Source organism: Nannospalax galili, unplaced genomic scaffold, assembly GCF_000622305.1.
Source record: "Nannospalax galili isolate Female #2095 unplaced genomic scaffold, S.galili_v1.0 scaffold251, whole genome shotgun sequence".
NCBI classification, from domain to species: domain Eukaryota; kingdom Metazoa; phylum Chordata; class Mammalia; order Rodentia; family Spalacidae; genus Nannospalax; species Nannospalax galili.
The window spans coordinates 460,655-480,247 of record NW_008329576.1 but is presented as its reverse complement, the minus strand read 5'-3'; the positions used below and the strand labels follow the sequence as shown (position 1 = coordinate 480,247).

The 19,593-nt window shown below is 46.7% G+C and overlaps 2 protein-coding genes across 2 annotated transcripts; one reads left to right on the top strand and one right to left on the bottom strand.

The window, feature by feature from the left end:
- Positions 1-1,062: 1,062 nt before the first annotated feature.
- Positions 1,063-12,249, top strand: Aaas (aladin WD repeat nucleoporin). The gene is made up of 16 exons (XM_008838562.2): positions 1,063-1,315; positions 1,754-1,881; positions 5,615-5,670; positions 5,949-6,040; positions 6,195-6,241; positions 6,474-6,572; positions 7,421-7,564; positions 9,792-9,912; positions 10,223-10,347; positions 10,507-10,567; positions 10,728-10,818; positions 11,006-11,099; positions 11,183-11,250; positions 11,555-11,636; positions 11,742-11,826; positions 11,966-12,249. The coding sequence occupies exons 1-16, from the start codon at positions 1,193-1,195 to the stop codon at positions 12,188-12,190; spliced, it is 1,641 nt and encodes a 546-aa protein (XP_008836784.1). The 5' UTR covers positions 1,063-1,192; the 3' UTR covers positions 12,191-12,249.
- Positions 12,250-12,466: 217 nt separating this feature from the next.
- CUNH12orf10 (chromosome unknown C12orf10 homolog) lies at positions 12,467-19,444 on the bottom strand. Its single transcript, XM_008838567.3, has 7 exons — positions 19,207-19,444; positions 18,894-19,006; positions 15,831-15,990; positions 13,350-13,502; positions 13,104-13,226; positions 12,820-13,001; positions 12,467-12,682 (listed from the first exon to the last, which is right to left on the bottom strand). Exons 1-7 carry the CDS (start codon positions 19,417-19,419, stop codon positions 12,493-12,495), a joined length of 1,134 nt encoding a protein of 377 aa, XP_008836789.1. The 5' UTR covers positions 19,420-19,444; the 3' UTR covers positions 12,467-12,492.
- Between the last annotated feature and the right edge of the window lie 149 nt (positions 19,445-19,593).

Here is a 19,593-nt window from a genome sequence, read left to right as displayed (position 1 = left end):
AACTCACTATGTAGACCAGGCTGGCCTTGAACTCACAGAGAGTTCTGCCTGCCTCTGCCTCCCAAGTGCTGGGACTACAGGTGATTGCCACCACGCCCAGCTAAAAATAAAATCTTTTAAAAATCGATTTTAAAACTTTTATTTTTATGTGTTCTGCTTGTATGTATGTGTACCTGATGTATGCAGTGCCTGTGGAGCTGCTATGTGGGTACTGGGGACTGTACCCTGGCTCTTAACCTAATGGCTGAAACGCCCCTCACCCCCTTGGGAAAGGTTCTGACGTAGTCCAAGCTGGCAGAGAACTCACTGTGTAGCAGAGGATGATCTTGAACTTCAGATCCTTCTTTCTCACCTTCCCAGTGCCGGGTGTAGGGATTTTGAGACAGGGTCTTGCTTTAGAGCCCACGTTGAGATTGTACTCCCACCGCCACATCCTGGTGGGATTACAGTTTTAGGCCAACATAGTCCGTCAATGCCATTTTCAACTACATCTAGGTTTAATCTCTGTATCTGCTTTGCTACTGGTAGTACAACAGTGCATCTCTGGGGGTATTGCAGGGATTGTAAAAACGTTTAAGTAATATACTCAGGAAATGTTACTGTTTTCCCAAGTGTCCCACTTTGTCTTTCAGGAACCCTCATCCTGTGAGCTCTGGGTTCATCAGGGACAGAACTGTGTCTCCCAAGGTCGGTCATTCCTGCCTCCCCTCCTCCAGGTCTTCCCTGAGCTTTCAGCCAAGTGCGGTGGACACAGTGACACAGTCTCTTTTCTTTGGGGCTATCTACGGGCCTTTGGGAGTTTAATTAGGTACTTTCCTAAACATGGCTTATTTTGGACCCTCTCCATCTTGAGATAATGAGTGGGAGACAGTGTTGGGGGATTCGGAGTTGGAAAAAAAACAACGGTCTCACAGGAAACAAAACAAAATAAACCGTGGCTCTTGACTAAAGGTTAGCTCTGCAAACGTGTCCGCACTGTGCCCGCTCCGTCCGCCAGGGGGCGAGCAAGGACTTTCCGGAAGTCCACCCGGAACTGTACAAAACACCTTCTTCATTGAACTTCCGTTGAGCTTCGCGAGGTCGTTTGTCCTGTACGGCTACCCGTCCGGATACGAATCTAGCCCGGGAACTAAGTCAGAGGAGTAATCCACCTGGGAGCTTACCGATTCCAGGCGTCCTCCGGACTGGCAAGATGTGCTCCCTGGGGTTGTTTCCCCCGCCACCGCCTAGGGGTCAAGTCACCTTATATGAGCACAATAACGAACTGGTGACAGGCAGAAGCTATGAGAGCCCGCCTCCCGACTTCCGGGGCCAGGTGGTCCGGGCGGAGAGGGGACCTATAGGAGTGGGGACGGGATCAGGGGAAAGGGGCAATTGGAGGCGGCGAGGCGGGGACTCAGAGACTGGCCTGCTGTAAAAGACTGGCCCCCCAGGACAGTTTTAGATAGAAGGAAATGTATTTTAGGTTTGGTATTGGCTTGTAAGGGTCGCCAAGGGGATGTGAGGCGGTCCTAGAGTGGGTGGAGGGAATCTATACGAAGGATGCTCTGAGTCAGGTCTTCTCTAAAGTAAACCCAACGGAGAACGGTTGGATTTTGCAGCTAAGAAGGACTAAAGTTCTCTTTCTGAGAACTGTCAAATTGTGCATGTGGGAAATATGCTTAGTCCAGCTGTGGGCTGGAGATGACAGGGTCTTCAGAAAAGATTTCTGAAAGGGACTGACTCTTACACCCTCCTTGTTTCTGAGTTATAGTGGATCAATCTTCCTGTCCTACACTTGACCAAGGATCCCTTAAAAACCCCTGGGAGGCTGGACCATGGTACAAGAACTGCCTTCATCCATCACAGGGAGCAAGTGTGGAAAAGATGCATCAATGTTTGGTGAGGCATGGCAAAGAGTTCCCTAGGTCTACAGACCCTGGAGAAAATGAAATCACTATTCCTCTTATTGTGTAACTCAAGGCTTCACCAGTAGCTCCATTTTATCTCTAGTGTCTGGCTTTGCTTTCTGGATTGATTATACAGATCTGCTCTCTTCACCCACCTCATGTTATTATTACTTTTGAGCTTTTACCTGAAGCTCTGCATAGTTTGGTATAAGGTTGTATTGGTTAATCTACATAGGTCATTCATTTTGCACACTTGAGAGCTGGAGCTAGCTGGGTGTGGTAGTGCACACCTGTAGTCCCAGCACTTGGGAGGCAGAGGCAGGCAGATCTCTGTGAGTTCAAGGCCAGCCTGGTCTACATAGTGAGTTCCAGGCCAGCTGGAGCTACAAGGTGACCCTGTTTCAAAAGACAAAAAGAAAAAAAGAGCTGGAGGTATGATGTCTGGTTTCTAACCACCATTTTTTTTTAGTTACATGGCCTTGGGCAAATTACTTAATTATTCTGACCCTCATTTTCTTCACCAGTAAAATGAAACCTGTCTTATATGTGTTGTAGTGGTGATTAAGTAGATGCAAAGTACTTAAAGAACAAGTCCTAGCACATATTAATCCCTTGAAGACTTAGCTGCTATCATTACTGTTACCTGTAAGAAAACTTCCTGGAAATTAAGTTGCTAGATTGATGAGTTATGTTCATTTGTTATTTTGTGAGTTGTTACCAAACAGTCTTTTTTATCAAAAATTATACATACAGGACTAGGCAATGTAGCTCAGTTGATAGAGTGGCTTGCTAAGCATGTAAAGTCCTGGGTTCTCTCCAGCACCAATAAAATTGGGTGTGGAGGTGCATGCCTGTAGTTCCAGCATTAGGGAGGTGAAAGCAGGAAGATCAGAAATTCATGGTCATCCTCAGTTGCAAGATTGAGAAAAAGAAAACCAAACAAAACAAAAATCCAAACAGAACAAAGATATTTGACAGTAGGATTGTGTAATGGCTAAATTGGATCACAGAAGCACCTGGCCTAGTACCTGGTACATTATAGACATATTTGCTGATATATTTACTGTTAGGTGTTTCTCTGGATATTACCTTTTCCCTTACTACTGTTGTAATTATTCCTCAAATCTGTGTTCTCTATTTCCTAAGTTTCTCAACTCTTTCCTTTTCTGTATCTCACAGGTTCAGATCACTTCACCTTTCTATTTTGTTTTGTTTTTGACACAAGAGTATATAGCCCTGGCTGGCCTGGAACTCACTATATATACCAGGCTGGCTTTGATCTTACAAAGATCTGCCTGCCCCTGCCTCCCAAGTGCTGGGAATAAAGGTGTGTACCATCATGCTGACCACATCACTTTTTTTTGAAGAGTCTTGTGTCCTGATTCCTTTCTTTCTATTCTGAGCCCTTCTAGTCTTGGTCCAGACTGATCTTTCTGAAATGCTCATGTAATTACTTTTTTCCTTTGCTTAAGACCTTTTCATGACTTTCCATTCACTGTCTGAAAGCAAGAAAGCAAGTTCTGAATCTATGACCTGATCCCTTAGATTTAGTGGCCTCATCTGTAAGTGGATAAAATGTCATTCAGAAGATTAGTGTGATAAATAAATGAAAGGATAATATATAAAGTGCCTAGTAGGGGGCTGGAGAGATGGCTCAGCTGTTAAGAGCACTGACTGCTCTTGCAGAGAACTCCTGGTTGGAGTACCAGAACCCACATGGTGGCTAACAACCATCCGTAACTCCAGTTCCAGGGGATCTGATGCCTTCTTCTGACCTCCGTGGGCATTGCACAACATGGGTGCACGTACACACATGCAGGCAATACACTTATACACATAAAATAATAAACATGGAGCTGGCAAGATGGCTCAAAGGTTAAGAACACTGGTTGTTCTTGCAGAAGACCTGGGTTCAAATCCCAGCATGGCAGCTAACAACTGTCCATAACTTCAGTCCCAGGGTATCTGACAGCCTCTTCTGACTGCTGTGGGTATTGTACAACATGGGTGCACTTACCTACATGCATGCAGTACATGCATACACATAAAGTAAAAATAATTAAGATAAAAAAAAATAATAGCCGGGTGTGGTGGCACACGCCTGTAGTCCCAGCACTCGGGAGGCAGAGGCAGGTGGATCTCTGTGAGTTCAAGGCCAGCCTGGTCTACATAGTGAGTTCCAGGACAGCTGGGGCTTACAGGGAGACCCTGCTTCAAAAAGACCCCCCCCAAAAATAAATAAAAAAAAATAAAAAACACTATTTTTAAAAAGTTCCAGGTAGATTGTCAGCACCCATTACTTTAAAATTTTTTTTAAATTTATTTTTATGTGTGTGAGTGTTTTGCCTGCATGTATATAAGGGCACCCATGTCCTGCAGTGCCTGCAGAAGTCAGAAGAGGGCTTTGGATCCCCTGAAACTACAATTAGGGACAGTTGTTAGCTGTCATGTAGGTTCTGGGAAGCAAACTTGGGTCCTCTGCAAGAGCGGCCATTGCTTTTAACCCCAGTGCCATCTCTTACCCCTATTATTTTTTTCAAAAAAAATCAGTGCCTCATCTAGCATATGCTGGCCTCAAACTCACTGTGGGTCTTGAACTTCTGATTCTCCTACTTCTACCTCCCAAGTGCTGGGATTACAGGCATGTGCTACCACACCTAATTTTATGCAGTGGTGGGAATCGAACCCAAGACTTTGTGCTAGTCAGGCACTCTAACAACTGAGCTACACCTCCGTCTTCTTTTTTTTTTGAGACGGGGTCTCCTGTAGCCCCAGCTGTCCTGGAACTCACTATGGAGACCAGGCTGGCCTTGAACTCACAGAGATCTGCCTGCCCCTGCCCCTGCCTCTGCCTCCCAAGTGCTGGGATTAAAGGCGTGCACCACCACACCCGGCCCCTGTCTTCTTTTTTTAAAAAAATATTGATTTTTTTTATGTGTACGTGTGTATTGCCTTCATGTAGGTAAGTGCACCCGTGTCGTTCAATGCCTGTGGAGGACAGAAGAGGCTGTCAGATCTCTGGGGACTGGAGTTATAGACAGTTGTTAGCTGCCGTGTGGGTGCTGGAATTCAAACCCGGGTCTTCTGCAAGAACAGTCAGTGTTCTTAACCGCTGAGCCATCTCTCCAGCCCATTTTTTTAAAGATTTATTATTTTTATTTTATGTGTATGTGTGTATTGCCTGCATGTAGGTAAGTGCACCCATGTTGTGCAGTGCCTGCAAAGGACAGAAGAGACTTTCGGAATCCCTGGAACTGGAGTTACGGACAGTTGCTAGCTGCCATGTGGGTGCTGGGATTCGAACCCGGGTCTTCTGCAAGAACAGTGTTCTTAACTGCTGAGCTATCTCTCCAGCCCCAGTCCTCTTATTTTTATTTATTTATTTATTTATTTATTTATTTATTTTACTTATTTTTATTTTATGTGTATGCGTGTATTGCCTACATGCAAGTAAGTGCACTTGTGTCGTGCAATGCCTAAGGAAGACAGAAGAGGCTGTCGGATCCCCTGGAACTGGAGTTACGGACAGTTGTTAGCTGCCATGTGGGTGCTGGGATTCGAACCCGGGTCCTCTGCAAGAACAGTCAGTGTTCTTAACCGCTGAGCCATCTCTCTAGTCCCAGTCCTCTTATTTTTAATTTGTGTTTGTTGAATGAATGAAACTTGTTAGGGGGACTCGTAATAGGATCAGAGTAATCTTATTCTTGATTTTCTCTTCTTGTCAGGCGTGATGTGGGCCTTTTTGGGGTGCTGAATGAAATTGCAAATTCAGAGGAAGAGGGTAAGAATTTTCTCTCTCACCCTCTCTAATTTTAGACTCTTCCCCCTCCACAGTCTTCTTAAACTCAGCCCAGCATCTGTTAGCCCAGCCTTTCCCTTTAGCCTGAGTTTCTCCTGTCACCTTCTCTTTCATACCTTCAGATATCTAGAATGGGTATCCAGACCCACTGCTAGGCACACAGGTGGACTTGGGGGGTTTTGTCTTTGTCTTTACCTAAGAGAGTGCCCCGTAAGGGCCCTGTGGACGATTTAATCAGAACTGTCTCTTTAACCTCACAGTGTTTGAATGGGTAAAGACAGCCTCCAGCTGGGCTCTAGCTCTTTGTCGATGGGCCTCCTCCCTCCATGGCTCCCTGTTCCCACATCTGTCTGTAAGTTTGGTTTCCTCCCTGCCTTAGCCTTTCTGGTCAAGGTTTTGTGGGATTATTCAAAAGATGGGAGTGGTCCAGCTCCCCCATGGGTGTGTTGCATGGGTAAACCCCTTTTGTACTAGTGTGTCTCTATGTTTCTGCTGCATTTTTATAGCTCAGGAGTGAAGATCTGATTGCTGAGTTTGCTCAAGTAACAAATTGGTGAGTGTACAGGCTCTGGCACTTTGTGGGAAGGAAGTCCTGAACTGTAAAAATTCCTCTGGGGAGAGAAAGGTTAAGGCAGAGACCCCTCTATTCTTTGTGTTGTCACTCCTCCTACCACCCTAGAAAGAAACCAAAGAACAAGTGAACGACCATCATGTGGGACGGAACATGAGTTGCTGGGCTGGGCATGGGAGGTGCAGCTTCCAGTCTTTGCTCACTCCTGCCCCAGGTCCAGCTGTTGCTTGCGAGTTTTTTCGTGGCACCCTCACACCAACAAGTTTGCAGTGGCCCTGCTGGATGACTCCATCCGTGTGTATAATGCCAACAGGTATGTGGGTATTTGTAGCAGGTTCAGACTTGTCTCACCTTTTCAGCCTTGGTCCTGGGCAGTCCTGTACTTCCTGAACTGATCCACAAGGCTCCAGAATTGGGTTGGGGAAAGTCCAAAACTGGCTGTGTCCTTTCTATACCTAACCTTTAACTTATCCCTCTGACCCACAATACGCTGTGCTCTTGAAACCCTGGATTGACCCCTTCCTCTCTTCCTCCCTTCCTTTGTCTGTTTTTGGTCTTTTTGAGGCAGGGTCTCCCTGTAGTTCCAGCTATTCTGGAACTCACTGTATAGACCAGACTGGCCTTGAACTCTCAGAGATCCGTCTGCCTCTGCCTCCCCAGTACTGGGATTAAAGGCGTGGGTCACTACACCTGGCTTTTTTCTTTTTAGCTAAAAATTTAAAAAATTCTATGTATATGAGTGTTTTGCCTGCATGTATGTAAGTGCTGGGAACCAAAGCCCGCCCCTCTGCAAAAGCAGCCAGTGCTCTTAACTGCTGAGCCACCTCTCCAGTCCCATCCCTCCCTAGCCCCTGCATCACCTTTCTTTTGTATGGTTTTACTTACAGGGTTTCACTATGTAGCCCAGGCTGGCCTTGAACTCATAGAGATCCTCCTGCCTCTGCCTCCCGTGCGTTGGGACTAAAAGTGCACCACACCCAGCTTCCTTTTATCTTTTTTTTCTTCCCAGAGCTGAGAAGGACCGAACCCAGGGCCTTGGGCTTGCTAGGCAAGCGCTCTACCACTGAGCTAAATCCCCAACCCCCATTTTACCTTTTAAATTGGTCTGGGGTCTCTTGAGCTATGTCCCTGCTTTGACTGGTCCCTACCTCTTTACCCTAGCACTATAGTTCCCTCCCTGAAGCACCGACTGCAGCGAAATGTGGCAGCTCTGGCCTGGAAACCCCTTGGTGCCTCAGTATTGGCTGTGGCCTGTCAGAGCTGTATTCTCATCTGGACCCTGGATCCTACCTCCTTGTCTACCCGGTGAGTCCTGGCAGCCAGAGGGTGGTCGTGCCAAGGGTATGACCTGTGGGGAATCTGGATGAAGTTCTTTGTCATCATAGCACTTACCAGGGCTAAGGTTAAGGTGGGGTGCTAAGATGCTCTGTCCTGACAAAGGGACAGAACCTAGAGGCTTCTAGGATTATGGGAGAATGTATTTGTGGGTCATGCACTGTCAGCTAGAGGTTTAAAGGAAGGGCAGAGGCCAGGTGTGGTGTCATATGCCTTTAATCCCAGCACTCCAGGCAGAGGCAGAGGCAGACAGGGCTATGTTGTGAGACTGTGTCTTAAGCAAATAGGAAGGATAAAGGACTAAATAACAGAAATGAGTAGAAACCACTGAAGTGCAACAACAGTTCCCATGAGAACTAAACCTAAAACCAGAAAACTGTAAAATTATAAATAGGAAAACCTCTTGGGCAGACCCAGATGAGGACGAGCCATGCTGTAGGCCCAGCACTTGGGAGGCTGAGACATTAGGACTACTTCAGATCAGGTTTTGGCCAGCCTAGACAACAAAGGGAGACCTGAAACTCTAAATAAATAAAGAGCAGGGGTGTGACATGAAAGGGAGAGATGAAAGAAAGAAAAGAATTATAAATATTATGTACCTATTTCAGCTACCAAATTTGAAAATCTAAATGATGTACTTTCTACCACTAAAAAAGATGTCAGGGGGGTTGGAGAGATGGCTGAGCAGTTCAGCGCACCGGCTGCTCTTGCAGAGGACCTGGGTTCAGTTCCCAGCACTCACATGGCAGCTGACAACCATCAAAACTCCGGTTCTAGTGGGTCCAGTGTACTCTTCTGGCCTCCTTGGGCATTACTCACATGTGGTGCACTGACATACACACAGGAAAAACATGCATACAGATAATAAAAATAGATTTAAAAAATTATTTTATTATTACTTTTTTTTGGTCTTTTTGAGACAGGGTCTCCCTGTAGCCCCAGCTGTCCTGGAACTCACTATGTAGACCAGGCTGGCCTTGAACTCACAGAGATCCAACTGCCTCTGCCTCCCAAGTGCTGGGATTAAAGGTGTGCCACCGCACCAGGCCTCATAGCCTTAAATTTATAAAGAAGTTACAATGTTAGTAATTTTCAGTGTACTCTTAATTCAGTTGCTTTTTTAGCATCTCATGTTACCTTTTCAAAGGTATGTTGTACTTCTCAAAACTAAGAAACTGACATTTGTCCATTACTATGAACTAAATTACTTGGCTCTCACTTGTTAAGTCCTTATTTATTTTTTAAAAATACTTATTATTTTTATTTTATGCGTATGTGTGTATTGCCTCCATGTAGGTAGGTGCACCTGTATTGTGCAATGCCCGCAGAAGACAGAAGAGGCTGTTGGATCCCCTGGAACTGGGGCTACGGACAGCTGTTAGCTGCCATTTGGGTGCTGGGATTTGAACCCAGTCTTCTGCAAGAACAACCAGTGTTCTTAACCACTGACCCATCTCCTCAGCCCCAAGTCCTTATTTTGTTGTTAATATTTTTTCTTGTTTTTTTTTTTTTTTTGTTGTCATCACTATTTAAAAGTTTTTATTTTTATGTTGTGTATTTTGCCTGCATGTATGTAAGTGTACCTATGCATGCAGTGACCAGAGTCAGATTCCTTGGAACTGGAGTAGCAGATGGCTGTTAGCCACTGAGTGGGTGTTGGGAACTGAACTCAAAATTTCTGCAAAAGCAGCCAGTGCTCTTAACTGATTTATTTATTTATTTATTTATTTATTTATTTTTTTTATTTTATTTTATTTTATTTATTTATTTATTTATTTATTTATTTATTTATTTATTTATTTATTTATTTATTTATTTATTTATTTATTTTTTGCGACAGGGTCTCCCTGTAGCCCCAGGTGGCCTTGAACTCAACAGAGATCTGCCTGCCTCTGCCTCCTGAGTGCTAGAACTAAAGGCATGTGCTACCACACCCAGCTGGCTTTTATGTCTTTAAAGATTTAGTTTTATTTTGTGTGTGTACATGGGTGTCAGGGGAGGCCAGAAGAGGGCATCTGATCCCCTGAAAGTGGAGTTACAGGTGGTTGTGAGCTACTTAACGTGGGTGCTGGGAATTGAACTGAGGTCCTCTAGAACAGCAAGTGCTTTTAACCATTGAGCCATCTCTCCAGCCCTCCCTGTTGGGGCTTTTTTGTTACCATCTTTTCACTCCACACCCTTTGCTTCTCCTTGACAGACCCTCCTCTGGCTGTGCCCAGGTATTATCTCACCCTGGGCACTCACCAGTCACCAGCTTGGCCTGGGCCCCCAGTGGGGGGCGGTTGCTCTCAGCCTCACCTGTGGATGCTGCTATCCTGGTGAGTTGGTCCCCACCCCTCAATGTTGAGGCAAGAGCCTTCTTAACCTGTTGGTGGAAAGCATGGGCAAAAGCGTGACATAGATGTTCTTTTATCTTCGATTTATGTGAAGGAGCTCCATTCCCCCTCCTCAGATCTGAAACTACCAACTCTCATTGGAAGTGTAAATGCAGGTCTGCATGTTGGGTAGTCTTTTCCCAGCTCCTCTGTTTTCTGGTCTGTTGTGCATGGAAGAAGGCGGAAGAAGGCAGCCCACTGTGAGCTGATAGGGTGTTTGAGTTTCTGTCTACTGCTGTCCCCTTTGTCCTAGGTATGGGATGTCTCAACAGAAATTTGCGTCCCCCTTCCCTGGTTCCGAGGAGGTGGGGTTACCAACTTGCTGTGGTCTCCAGATGGCAGCAAAGTCTTGGCCACCACTCCTTCAGCTGTCTTTCGGTGAGTGGGTGAAAGGTTGGGGGAGGCCAAGAACCCAGAAAAGAACCAGAGAAAGACTTGGCTTCTGGAAACTGGCCCTGAGATTTGTCAGGTGGGATGCTCCATGTTTTGGAGCCTAAAGACCCTAGCCCTATGTTGTAATCTGCCTATCTCTTGCAGAGTCTGGGAAGCCCAGATGTGGACTTGTGAGAGGTGGCCAACTCTATCAGGGCGCTGTCAGGTAAGAGGGGACTGTTGAGTCACAGAAGTTGGGGAGAATAGGAATTTCAATGGGCCTGATCCTCTGCTCCCCCCTTGCCCAGCCCCCTACCTCCTCTACGCTCCTGCCTACCTCCTCCTATAGACCTACTTTCCTCTGTCTTTCTCCCTCCTGTTTCCAGACTGGCTGCTGGAGTCCAGATGGAAACCGACTGCTGTTCACTGTACTGGGGGAACCACTAATTTATTCCTTGTCGTTCCCAGAGCGATGTGGTGAGTGATGGTCTTTCAGAATGTAGGCTATGGGGTAGTCAGAGGGAGACGGCAACCCGTAGGATGCTACTTCAAGGGACAGATGGAAGCAGACACTTCAGAAGTGTTGATGCCTGTGATAAGCTGGCAGGGACCAGTGGGAGGGTCGGTTGATTCCTGCACTAAGCAAGAACCGCTGTACTTACAGGAGAGAGGAAGGGGCATGTTGGGGGTGCCAAGTTAGCAACAATTGTAGCAGATCTTTCTGAGACAACAATACAGACACCAAATGGAGAGGAAAGGTGAGCTGAGTGCCCGTGGGAGGGGTGGTGAAAAGGTGGAAAGACCCACACTGAATGCCCCTGACCTCCTGTCCTGGCCACAGGCTCGGGGGAGAGGCCCACTCCATGGTTTGGGACCCCAGTGGGGAGCGGCTGGCTGTGCTCATGAAAGGTAAGGAGTTGGAAGGAAGGGCTTTATTTTTATTTTGTCTTTTTGAGACAGGGTCTCCCTGTAGCCCCAGCTGTCCTGGAACTATGTAGACCAGGCTGGCCTTGAACTCACAGAAATCCACCTGCCTCTGCCTCCCAAGTGCTATGAGTAAAGGCGTGCACCACCATGCCTGGCTGGAAGGGTTTTATTAAGCCATAGCCTTCTCTATTCAATGATTTTTAGTACCAGGGCTACAGTTGTCTGCCCCTGCCCTCTGGGACTCTGCTTCCAGAGATTCCTGTATTTGTGGACCTCTTTCTTACAGGAAATCCACGGGTACAGGATGGGACTCCAGTCATCCTCCTTTTTCGCACTCGAAACAGCCCGGTGTTTGAGCTGCTTCCTTGGTAAGTGCAGAATAGGTCCTTGGGTCTGTGCTCCACAGCACATCCCACTGCAGGACCCTCCCTTTGCCTCCATTTCCTTCTTACTTCTATCTCTTCTTGCCCTAGTGGCATTATCCAGGGGGAGCCAGGAGCCCAGGCCCAGCTCATCACTTTCCATCCTTCCTTCAACAAAGGGGCCTTGCTCACTGTGGTGAGTAGACTAGGGGCAGGGGCATATGGGGGAACTTGGGAATGGCTGGAGACCCAAGGGCTGTGGCTGCTATGTGGCTCTACTATGAGGCTGCTTTTAGGATTAGACACTGATAATTTTGTTTCTCTATTCTCTGCAGTGCTGGTCCACAGGCCGAATTGCCCACATCCCTCTATACTTTGTCAATGCCCAGTTTCCACGTTTTAGCCCAGTGTTTGGCTGGGCCCAGGAGCCCCCAGCTGGAGGTGGAGGCTCTATTCATGAAGTGCCACTATTTACTGAGACATCCCCAAGCTCTGCCCCTTGGGAGACTCTTCCAGGGGTACCATCTGCTCAGCCCCACTCTCTTCCCCTCCACTTGTAGTAGTAAAGTTTTGTTACCAGGCTCTGTTTTTTTTTTTTCTAGCATGTTGTACTGGGGTATAGTGAGAAAAAAGAATGGACTCTGGATAAGATTCTGTCACTTTTTGGCTATTTGTGAATTCAGTCAAGTTATTTAGCTATAGGAACTGGATGTTTTTCAAATGATTTGGAAAGCAAAGCTGAGATGTAGTGGGAAAATACCTAGTATAGGGTCTTTCACAGTTTGAGCAAGTTCTCAGAATGGTGGAGGGCAATGATGGCTCAAGTACTGAGTCAGTGAGATGTGAAAGAAGTTTTATTTGCCTATGGCTTTGCAGGGGGCATGGGTGCTAGGTGCTGGCCGAGAGTGGCACGGGCCATGCTCAGAGCACCTTCTCGAGTGTGGTGCCCACCAATGAAGCCACTGGCATGGACGAAGATGCAGCCAGGGATCCCACTAACCTGGTCCAGGGCCTCATCCCGGAGTCCCCGCCATGGCTCTGGCAGGGGCAGCCTACAAGTGGACAGAAAGAAGGAACTGGTAAGAGCAGATGGAGGTCTGAGGAACTAAGAGATGAGCAGTGCAGAGATCAAGTGTGGCAGCCTGAAACACACCTGAAGGAGGGTAGGGTAGCTCTGTGGGGGACTCACCGGCTCTGGAATGAGTGAGGCTCCTTGGGCACACACTGGACTCGCCACTGTCCAGCCTGGTCAGTATAGATAACAAAACTGATGGCCACTGGTGGGGAGAGCTCAGATTCCAAGTGGTAGAGATGCTCTTTCCAAGGGCATCCACCTTTTGCCAGTTCCACTATCTTCCCACTTGGGTCCACCTGAAAGATAAGTAGGGTGTGGCTAGGTTTTGGTAGAAGTGGAAGCCACAGTTGACCAGATGGTAACCATCACTGATCCCTAGGCCACTCCCAGGCCTATACCTTGAATCGTTGGGCCAGGGCCTCTTCTACTAAGGCCCGGGCTGGCAGCCAGCTGTGTTGGTAGAAATTTAGTCTCTGCAAAAACTCCTCCTGAACCAGCTCCATTGCATGCCTGAACCCTGCCTGGGAATGGTGGGAACAGGAAACATGGTGGGCGCCGGCCCAAATTTAACTTCGAGTGCCATTCCCACTCCCTCGTCTGAGGTTCTGACATGACTCAGGTTCTTTCTCAGGGACTCTCCTTACCTCAGTGTCTTGGTTGGGCTGGTTCCAGGTGGGATTAAGCCGAGCAACCCGGGCACTCAATGTAGTGGTCAGTGCATATCGAGGCTCCCCCTCCTCCCACTGGGAGATGCCATTGTCCACTGCATCTACTTCCTCCACGAAGTTTTCATACATCTAAGGCAGCAGCAGGGGAGATGTTGTTGAGGATACCTATCGTTGTGAAAGTCAGCTAGGTTTCACGGTATGTAAGTATGTAGTTCTCATGACAGAGTATGAGTGTTTCACCATCGATCAGATGCGAAGAGGGAGAACTGGGGAATATAGTAGTTAATGTTAAAAGTGTTAGGGCTGGATTCCAACCCCGGGGCGCACCACCCAAAGCCAAGGCCAAAGCCAGTATGTGTGTGGAGGAGCTGCTATTGACTTTGGAACAAGGGTTTCAATTCCTAGAGAGGGTTGTGGGAATGGTTTCTTAGGGTTCAGGGAAAGCAGATCTCTAGGTGGGCTGAGTAGGTGGTGCACTAAGTTCATGAGGTAGTGGAGGGTCTGGCCAAATATAGTTAAGTGGCAGGGAACGCTAGGCAGACAAGAGCTGGGATATGGGGCTTTAGGTTCCAAGGAAGCCCATGATGTGCCATATGCTATCAGCTGTGACATTTGAGCATGAAGAAACAGTAGGACAATACCTTGAGTTTCAGGGCAGAATCAATGAAATTGCCCTACAAAAGATGGCCTCGGGCCTAGAGAGATGGCTCAGCAGTTAAGAGCACTGGTTTTTCTTGCAGAAGACCCGGGTTCAAATCCCAGCACCCACATGGCAGCTAACAACTGTCTGTAACTCCAGTTCTAGGGGGAATTCTAGGGGATCCGACCCCCTCTTCTGACCTCCAAGGGCATTGCATGACACAGGTGCACTTCCATATATGCAGGCAATACACACATACATATAAAATAAAAATAATAAATGAAACCCAAAACCCCAAACTGAATCCTATCACTGGCTTAGTCAGCTGCTTAGAAAACCCATCAGAAATGGAAATTTAAAAACCGCCCCATAGTCTAAAGCCAACTCTAACCTATTCATAGTTCTTTTGTCATACACTTATGCTGTCATGGGAACAGACACTGGCAAACAAAGCTTGAGACCTAAAACTCAACAGCCTACTTGTAAAACTGCTGGCTAAGTCTCAGGGTTCTGTTTGAGGTGCTGGGGATTGAGTGAACCTAAAGTTTGATTTGTAAACTTCACAGGAGTGGGGTGTTCAATAGGTGTCCTTGGTACTGTTTGGCCTGACATACTAGGAGGTCTACCAGCCAGAACCTGAAGAGGTACCTATAATCAGTTCAGTTCAGTCCCTTTTCACCTGAGTTTGCCAACTCCTGTGTCACGAGTGAATTAAGTGATGCTGAGATGCTCAACAGTAGCTTTCTCTGTTTACTCAGAGTATCAAAAGATAACTCTGATGTGGGTGCTGGGAATCAAACCTGGGTCCTCTGCAAGAGCAGCCAATGCTCCCAAATACTGAGCCTTCTCTCCAGCCCCTTAAATTTTTTTGGTTTAGAAATTGTTTTTATTTATTTATTTATTTTAAATACTTAATTTTTTTTTTTTTAATTTTGTCTATCAGTGTATTGCCTGCATGTATTTGAGTACACCCATGTTGTGCAATGCTGTGGAGGTCAGAAGAGGGCTTCGGATTCCCCTGGAACTGGAGTGAAAGACGGTTTGTAGCCGCCATGTGGGTGCTGGGAATCAAACCCGAGTCCTCTGCAAGAGCAATGTTCTTAATTTCTAAGCCATCTCTCCAGCCCCAGAAATTTAATTTTTATGATGGTAAAACATCAATTGATTTAGTTTTTGAGACCAAGTACAGGTGCCTAAGCCTCACAAGTGCTGGGAAAAGTATATACCAACACACCTAAAATAATTGTTTTTAATATATGTCAAGAAAAAGACTAGGAAATGCTGCTTTCAAAGTTCTTCCTCACAATGGTGTGGCAGTGTACACCTATAGCCTTAGCACTTAAAGGGCTGAAGTAAGCATACTGCTTAAGTCCCAAGTTTAAGGTCAGCCAACTCTTTCAAAATATCAGGCTGGAGAGATGGCTCTTGCAGAGGACCTGGTTTTGATTCTCAGCACCTACATGGTGGCTAACAACTGTCTGTAACTCCAGTTCCAAGGATTCAATGCCCTCCTCTGACCTCTGCGGGCATTGCCCAACACGGGTGCACTTACCCACATGCAGGCGATACATACACATTAAATAAAAATCTCAGAATAATAAAGTACCAAAGCCCTTTCCTATATATTAATTATCCATTCCTCACCCCTACTCCAGGATGCAGGTTAGAAGAGAGATTTCTGATGGGGAGGGTGACTGTTGGGTCCTGTATGGGCCAGGAACTCTGATTGGAGGCCCAGTCCGGTGTTTCACCAGCATCACTTCTAGCCAGCCTGGTGGAAATGTGTATGTGGGACAAGTTTGCCCTCAGGTCCTCACCTTGTCATAGAGGGTATCCACCACAGTGTCCTCTTCACTAGTGCCCAGCAACTGGGCTAGTAGCTTGTGCCCAAAGTGTAGATACACAAGTCCCGCACTGCTCAGCTTGGTCTGCCACGGCTTCCCAGGGCACAGGGAACTCATGGTCTCTGTGAATGTCCTGAAGAGCACAGAGAGGGGCTGAGGTGAAGGAGCTGGTGCATTATTCCAGTGTGTGTGAGTTTACACACGGAGACACGGGTGGGAAGAAGATGAAGAATGCTGTGGGAATTGGGAGAAGAAAGCCCACGCTAGAAGGCTTTAGCTCTTCCTCAGGTGCCAACATAGACCTTGGCTGGGAGTCTCCATTTTTGCATTCACTTGACAGGGCTAATTAGAACTCAACACCTATAGTAAGTTTATATGCCAGGTTTTGTGCTTTGCACATAACGGAGAAAAATCTGAAATCCTTTCCTTGCCTTTCAACTTCATCTGCTGGAGGAGGTCGAACAACCAAGAGACCAACTACAGCCTGCTGTCACTATCTGTGGGGACATTGGTATCAGGACTTCACGAGTACCCTAACGTCCAGATGCTCAAGCCTTTTAAATTGGGGCAGTATATGCACATCCTCCTGTATACACTTTTTTTTTTTTGAAACAGGGTCTCAGCTGTAGTCCCAGCTGGCCTGGAACTCACTATGTAGACCACCTACCTCTGCCTCCCAAGTGCTGGAATCACAGGTGTGTGCCACCACACCTGGCTGTATATTTTGTTTTTATGACTTGAGTCTTATGTGGTCCAGGCTGGCCTCAAACTTGCTATGTAGGAAAGGATGACCTCTAACTCCTGACCCCCGACCCCTTCACTTCAGAAATGCTGGGATTGTAGGCAAGCACCACCACGTCATGCTCCTCCTGTATCCTTAAAAATTATCTCTGGAAATAGGTGTTATACTGTGTTTAGAGAATGACAAAAACAAAAGCCTGCATATGTTCAATAAAGATGTTATTTGTGGGGCTGGAGAGATGGCTCAGTAGTTAAGAACACTGGCTGTTCTTGCAGAAGACCCAGGTTCGAATCCCAGCACCCACATGGCAGCTAACAACTGTCCATTAACTCCAGTTCAGGGGATCTGACACCCACTTCTGGCCTCCACAGGCATTGCACAACACAGTTGCATTTACACATATGCAGGCAACACACTCATATACACAAAATAAAAAATAATAAAATATTAAAAAATGTTATTTGTTATTGTTGGGTTTTTGTTTTTGACACAGGGTTTCAAGTAGCTCAGACTGGCCTTGAACCCTGTATGTAGCTTCCATCTCCTGAATCACTGAATTACAGGTGTATACTACCATGCCTGGCTTGATTTTTTTTTTTTTTTTTGGTCTGCATATTTTGAGACAGAGTCTCATATATCCCATACTGACCTTGGATTCACTATCTAGCTGAGTTTGGTGTTTTTTTAAAAAGGAAAAAATAATTTTTTATGTGTATGAGTATATTCCCTGTACGAATATAAGTGCACCTTTGTCATGCAGTGCCCAAAGAGGTCAGAAAGGGGCATTGGATCCTTTGGAACTGGAGTTACAGATGTTTGCCAGCCACCATGTGGGTCCTGGGAATCAAACCCAGGTCCTCTGCAAGAGCAGCCAGTGCTCTCAACCACTGAGCCATTTCTCTAGCCCTCGAGTTTGGTCTTGAACTTATCCTCCTGCCTCTACTTCTTAAGTGCTGAGACCGGCAGGTAGGCCTCACTAGGCCTGACTTTTTTTATCTTAAAGACAAGGACTTCCTATCCTGGTACTTTCAATGTAGCCCAAGCTGGTCTTGAACTTGAGGCAATCCTCCTGCTTTGGTATCTGAAGTGCTGAGATTACAGGTGTGTGCCACTGTACCCTGCACAGATGCAATTTAAATTTAAAAAAGATATATTTTGATCAGTAGTTATTTGAATCATGGATGTGGTTGCCAGAGACAGATGACTGACCATATTCGTGCTAAGTTATAACAGGGAAAAAGAGGGAGGGGACAAGGAAAGGAATGCCTCCATGTAGATCCTGAAAAGCAATAATGAAATGTTCACTAGAGAGAGTGAATAGGAAAAGGGTTCTGGTGGAGGGAACATGGGGGATGGCTAAGAGAAGTCTCTTCCTGGAACTACAAGAAAGGCAGTCTCAAGTGTGAGAAGTGGCAGAAGGTAAACCCAGAAGGTAGGAAAGGGCTCAACCATGCCAAAACTGGAGTTTAGACTTTATCACTAGATACCGGGGAGCTGTTAAGCAGGGAAATGCAGGATAGGCTGACCACTGTACTGGCCACCAGGGAGAACAAATGCAAGAAGATACCTGCAATTCTCCAGAGAGTAAAAGTTCTAACAGAACTTTGAGAAGTAGAAAGTACAGCCATGATGCCTAGTACAAGAAACTTACTTTTTGGTGAGGAGGACTGAACCCAGGGCCTTGTATGTACTTTGTGTTTCTAAAATATTTTATTATTTTTATTTTTTATGTGTATGAGTGTATTGCCTACATGCATGCAAGTGCACCTGTGTCTCTGCAATGCCCACAGAAGTCATAAGGTGGCGTTGGATCCCCTGGAACTGGAGTTACAGATGGTTGTTAGTTGTCATGTGGGTGCTGGGAATCAAACCCAGGTACTCTGCAAGAGTAATCAGTGCTCTTAACCACAGAACCATCTTTCTAACCCTCAGCTATAATTTCTAAACACCAGTCCACCTCAGAACCACCTAGGAAGCTCATTTTTTAATGAGTTTTATTAAGAAAGACTAACAACAAAATATTTACATAATATTCATAAGGTATAAACATGGTACAATATAGGTGGTAAGTCTAAAAACAATCAAAATATTTTGGTGGAGATAAGCTGCAGGGCATGGTGGCGCAAGCCTTTAGTCCTGCCACTCGGGAGGCAGAGGAGGCCAGAGGCAGGAGGATCTCTGTGAGTTCCAGGCCAGCCTGGTTTACATAGTGAATTCTAGGCCAGGTGGGAGACCTTGTCTCAAAAAGACCAAAAAAAAAAAAAAAAAAAAAAAGTAGGTATTTGTGAACCCACCTCTGATGATGGTCATATCGGTGTCTTTGAGGATCGTACTCGCCACCCACATCCACCACGATGTCACATGAAGCCAGTTTTTCGGGGTCCCGAGTCCGCACAATCTCTGCATCCTGCAGAGAACATAGGTGAAGAGGCTGCCAGGTAGGGTAGAGGATTAATGTTGCGGTTTTGGGGGTGTGGCTTGGGTGGGGTGGCGCTCAGGTTGCCCCAACCGTGTCGCGACCCGTTTAGGGATGCAGGCAATCCGTACCCGGTACTCTGGGTGTCCCAACCGTGTCGCGACCCGTTTAGGGATGCAGGCAATCCGTACCCGGTACTCTGGGAGGAGGCGGAGTAAGGCGCAAGCTAGAGCCTCATCGCAGTGGAAGGTGCCGTTGTGTGTCCCGATTCGAGGCGGTGCCATAAGGTTATTGCAGAGTCTTTTAGGGGGCAGAACGGATTCTAGACCCCAGCATGGGGGTTTGAAGAACTGACCACGGCGGACCAGCAGCGTCAGGGTACCAAGCAGGAAAGGATAACCCATATGGCTCCACCCATGGGAAGGCGGGAAGGCGGGAAGGCTGACCCGGAAGAGGTGCAGTTTCACTTCCGATTGCCAGCTGTCCCCATGGCAACACAGAAGGCGCTTGCTATACTCAGCGTTTCCTTCCTTTCAGCTAGTCAGAGCCCCAGGTGGAGCCTCTGGGTGCCTGGCCCG

Bases quoted from the DNA above. Each gene is read 5' to 3' on its own strand.
- Aaas (XM_008838562.2), top strand. From the start codon at position 1,193: ATGTGCTCCCTGGGGTTGTTTCCCCCGCCACCGCCTAGGGGTCAAGTC. The intron at 10,568-10,727 runs GTAAGAGGGGAC...TCCTGTTTCCAG, and splicing joins CTCTATCAGGGCGCTGTCAG to ACTGGCTGCTGGAGTCCAGA. The intron at 11,827-11,965 runs GTGAGTAGACTA...TATTCTCTGCAG, and splicing joins AAGGGGCCTTGCTCACTGTG to TGCTGGTCCACAGGCCGAAT.
- CUNH12orf10 (XM_008838567.3), bottom strand. From the start codon at position 19,419: ATGGGTTATCCTTTCCTGCTTGGTACCCTGACGCTGCTGGTCCGCCGT. The intron at 19,007-19,206 runs GTACGGATTGCC...TGTTCTCTGCAG, and splicing joins GCCTCCTCCCAGAGTACCGG to GATGCAGAGATTGTGCGGAC. The intron at 13,503-15,830 runs GTGAGGACCTGA...CTGCTGCCTTAG, and splicing joins TGGATACCCTCTATGACAAG to ATGTATGAAAACTTCGTGGA.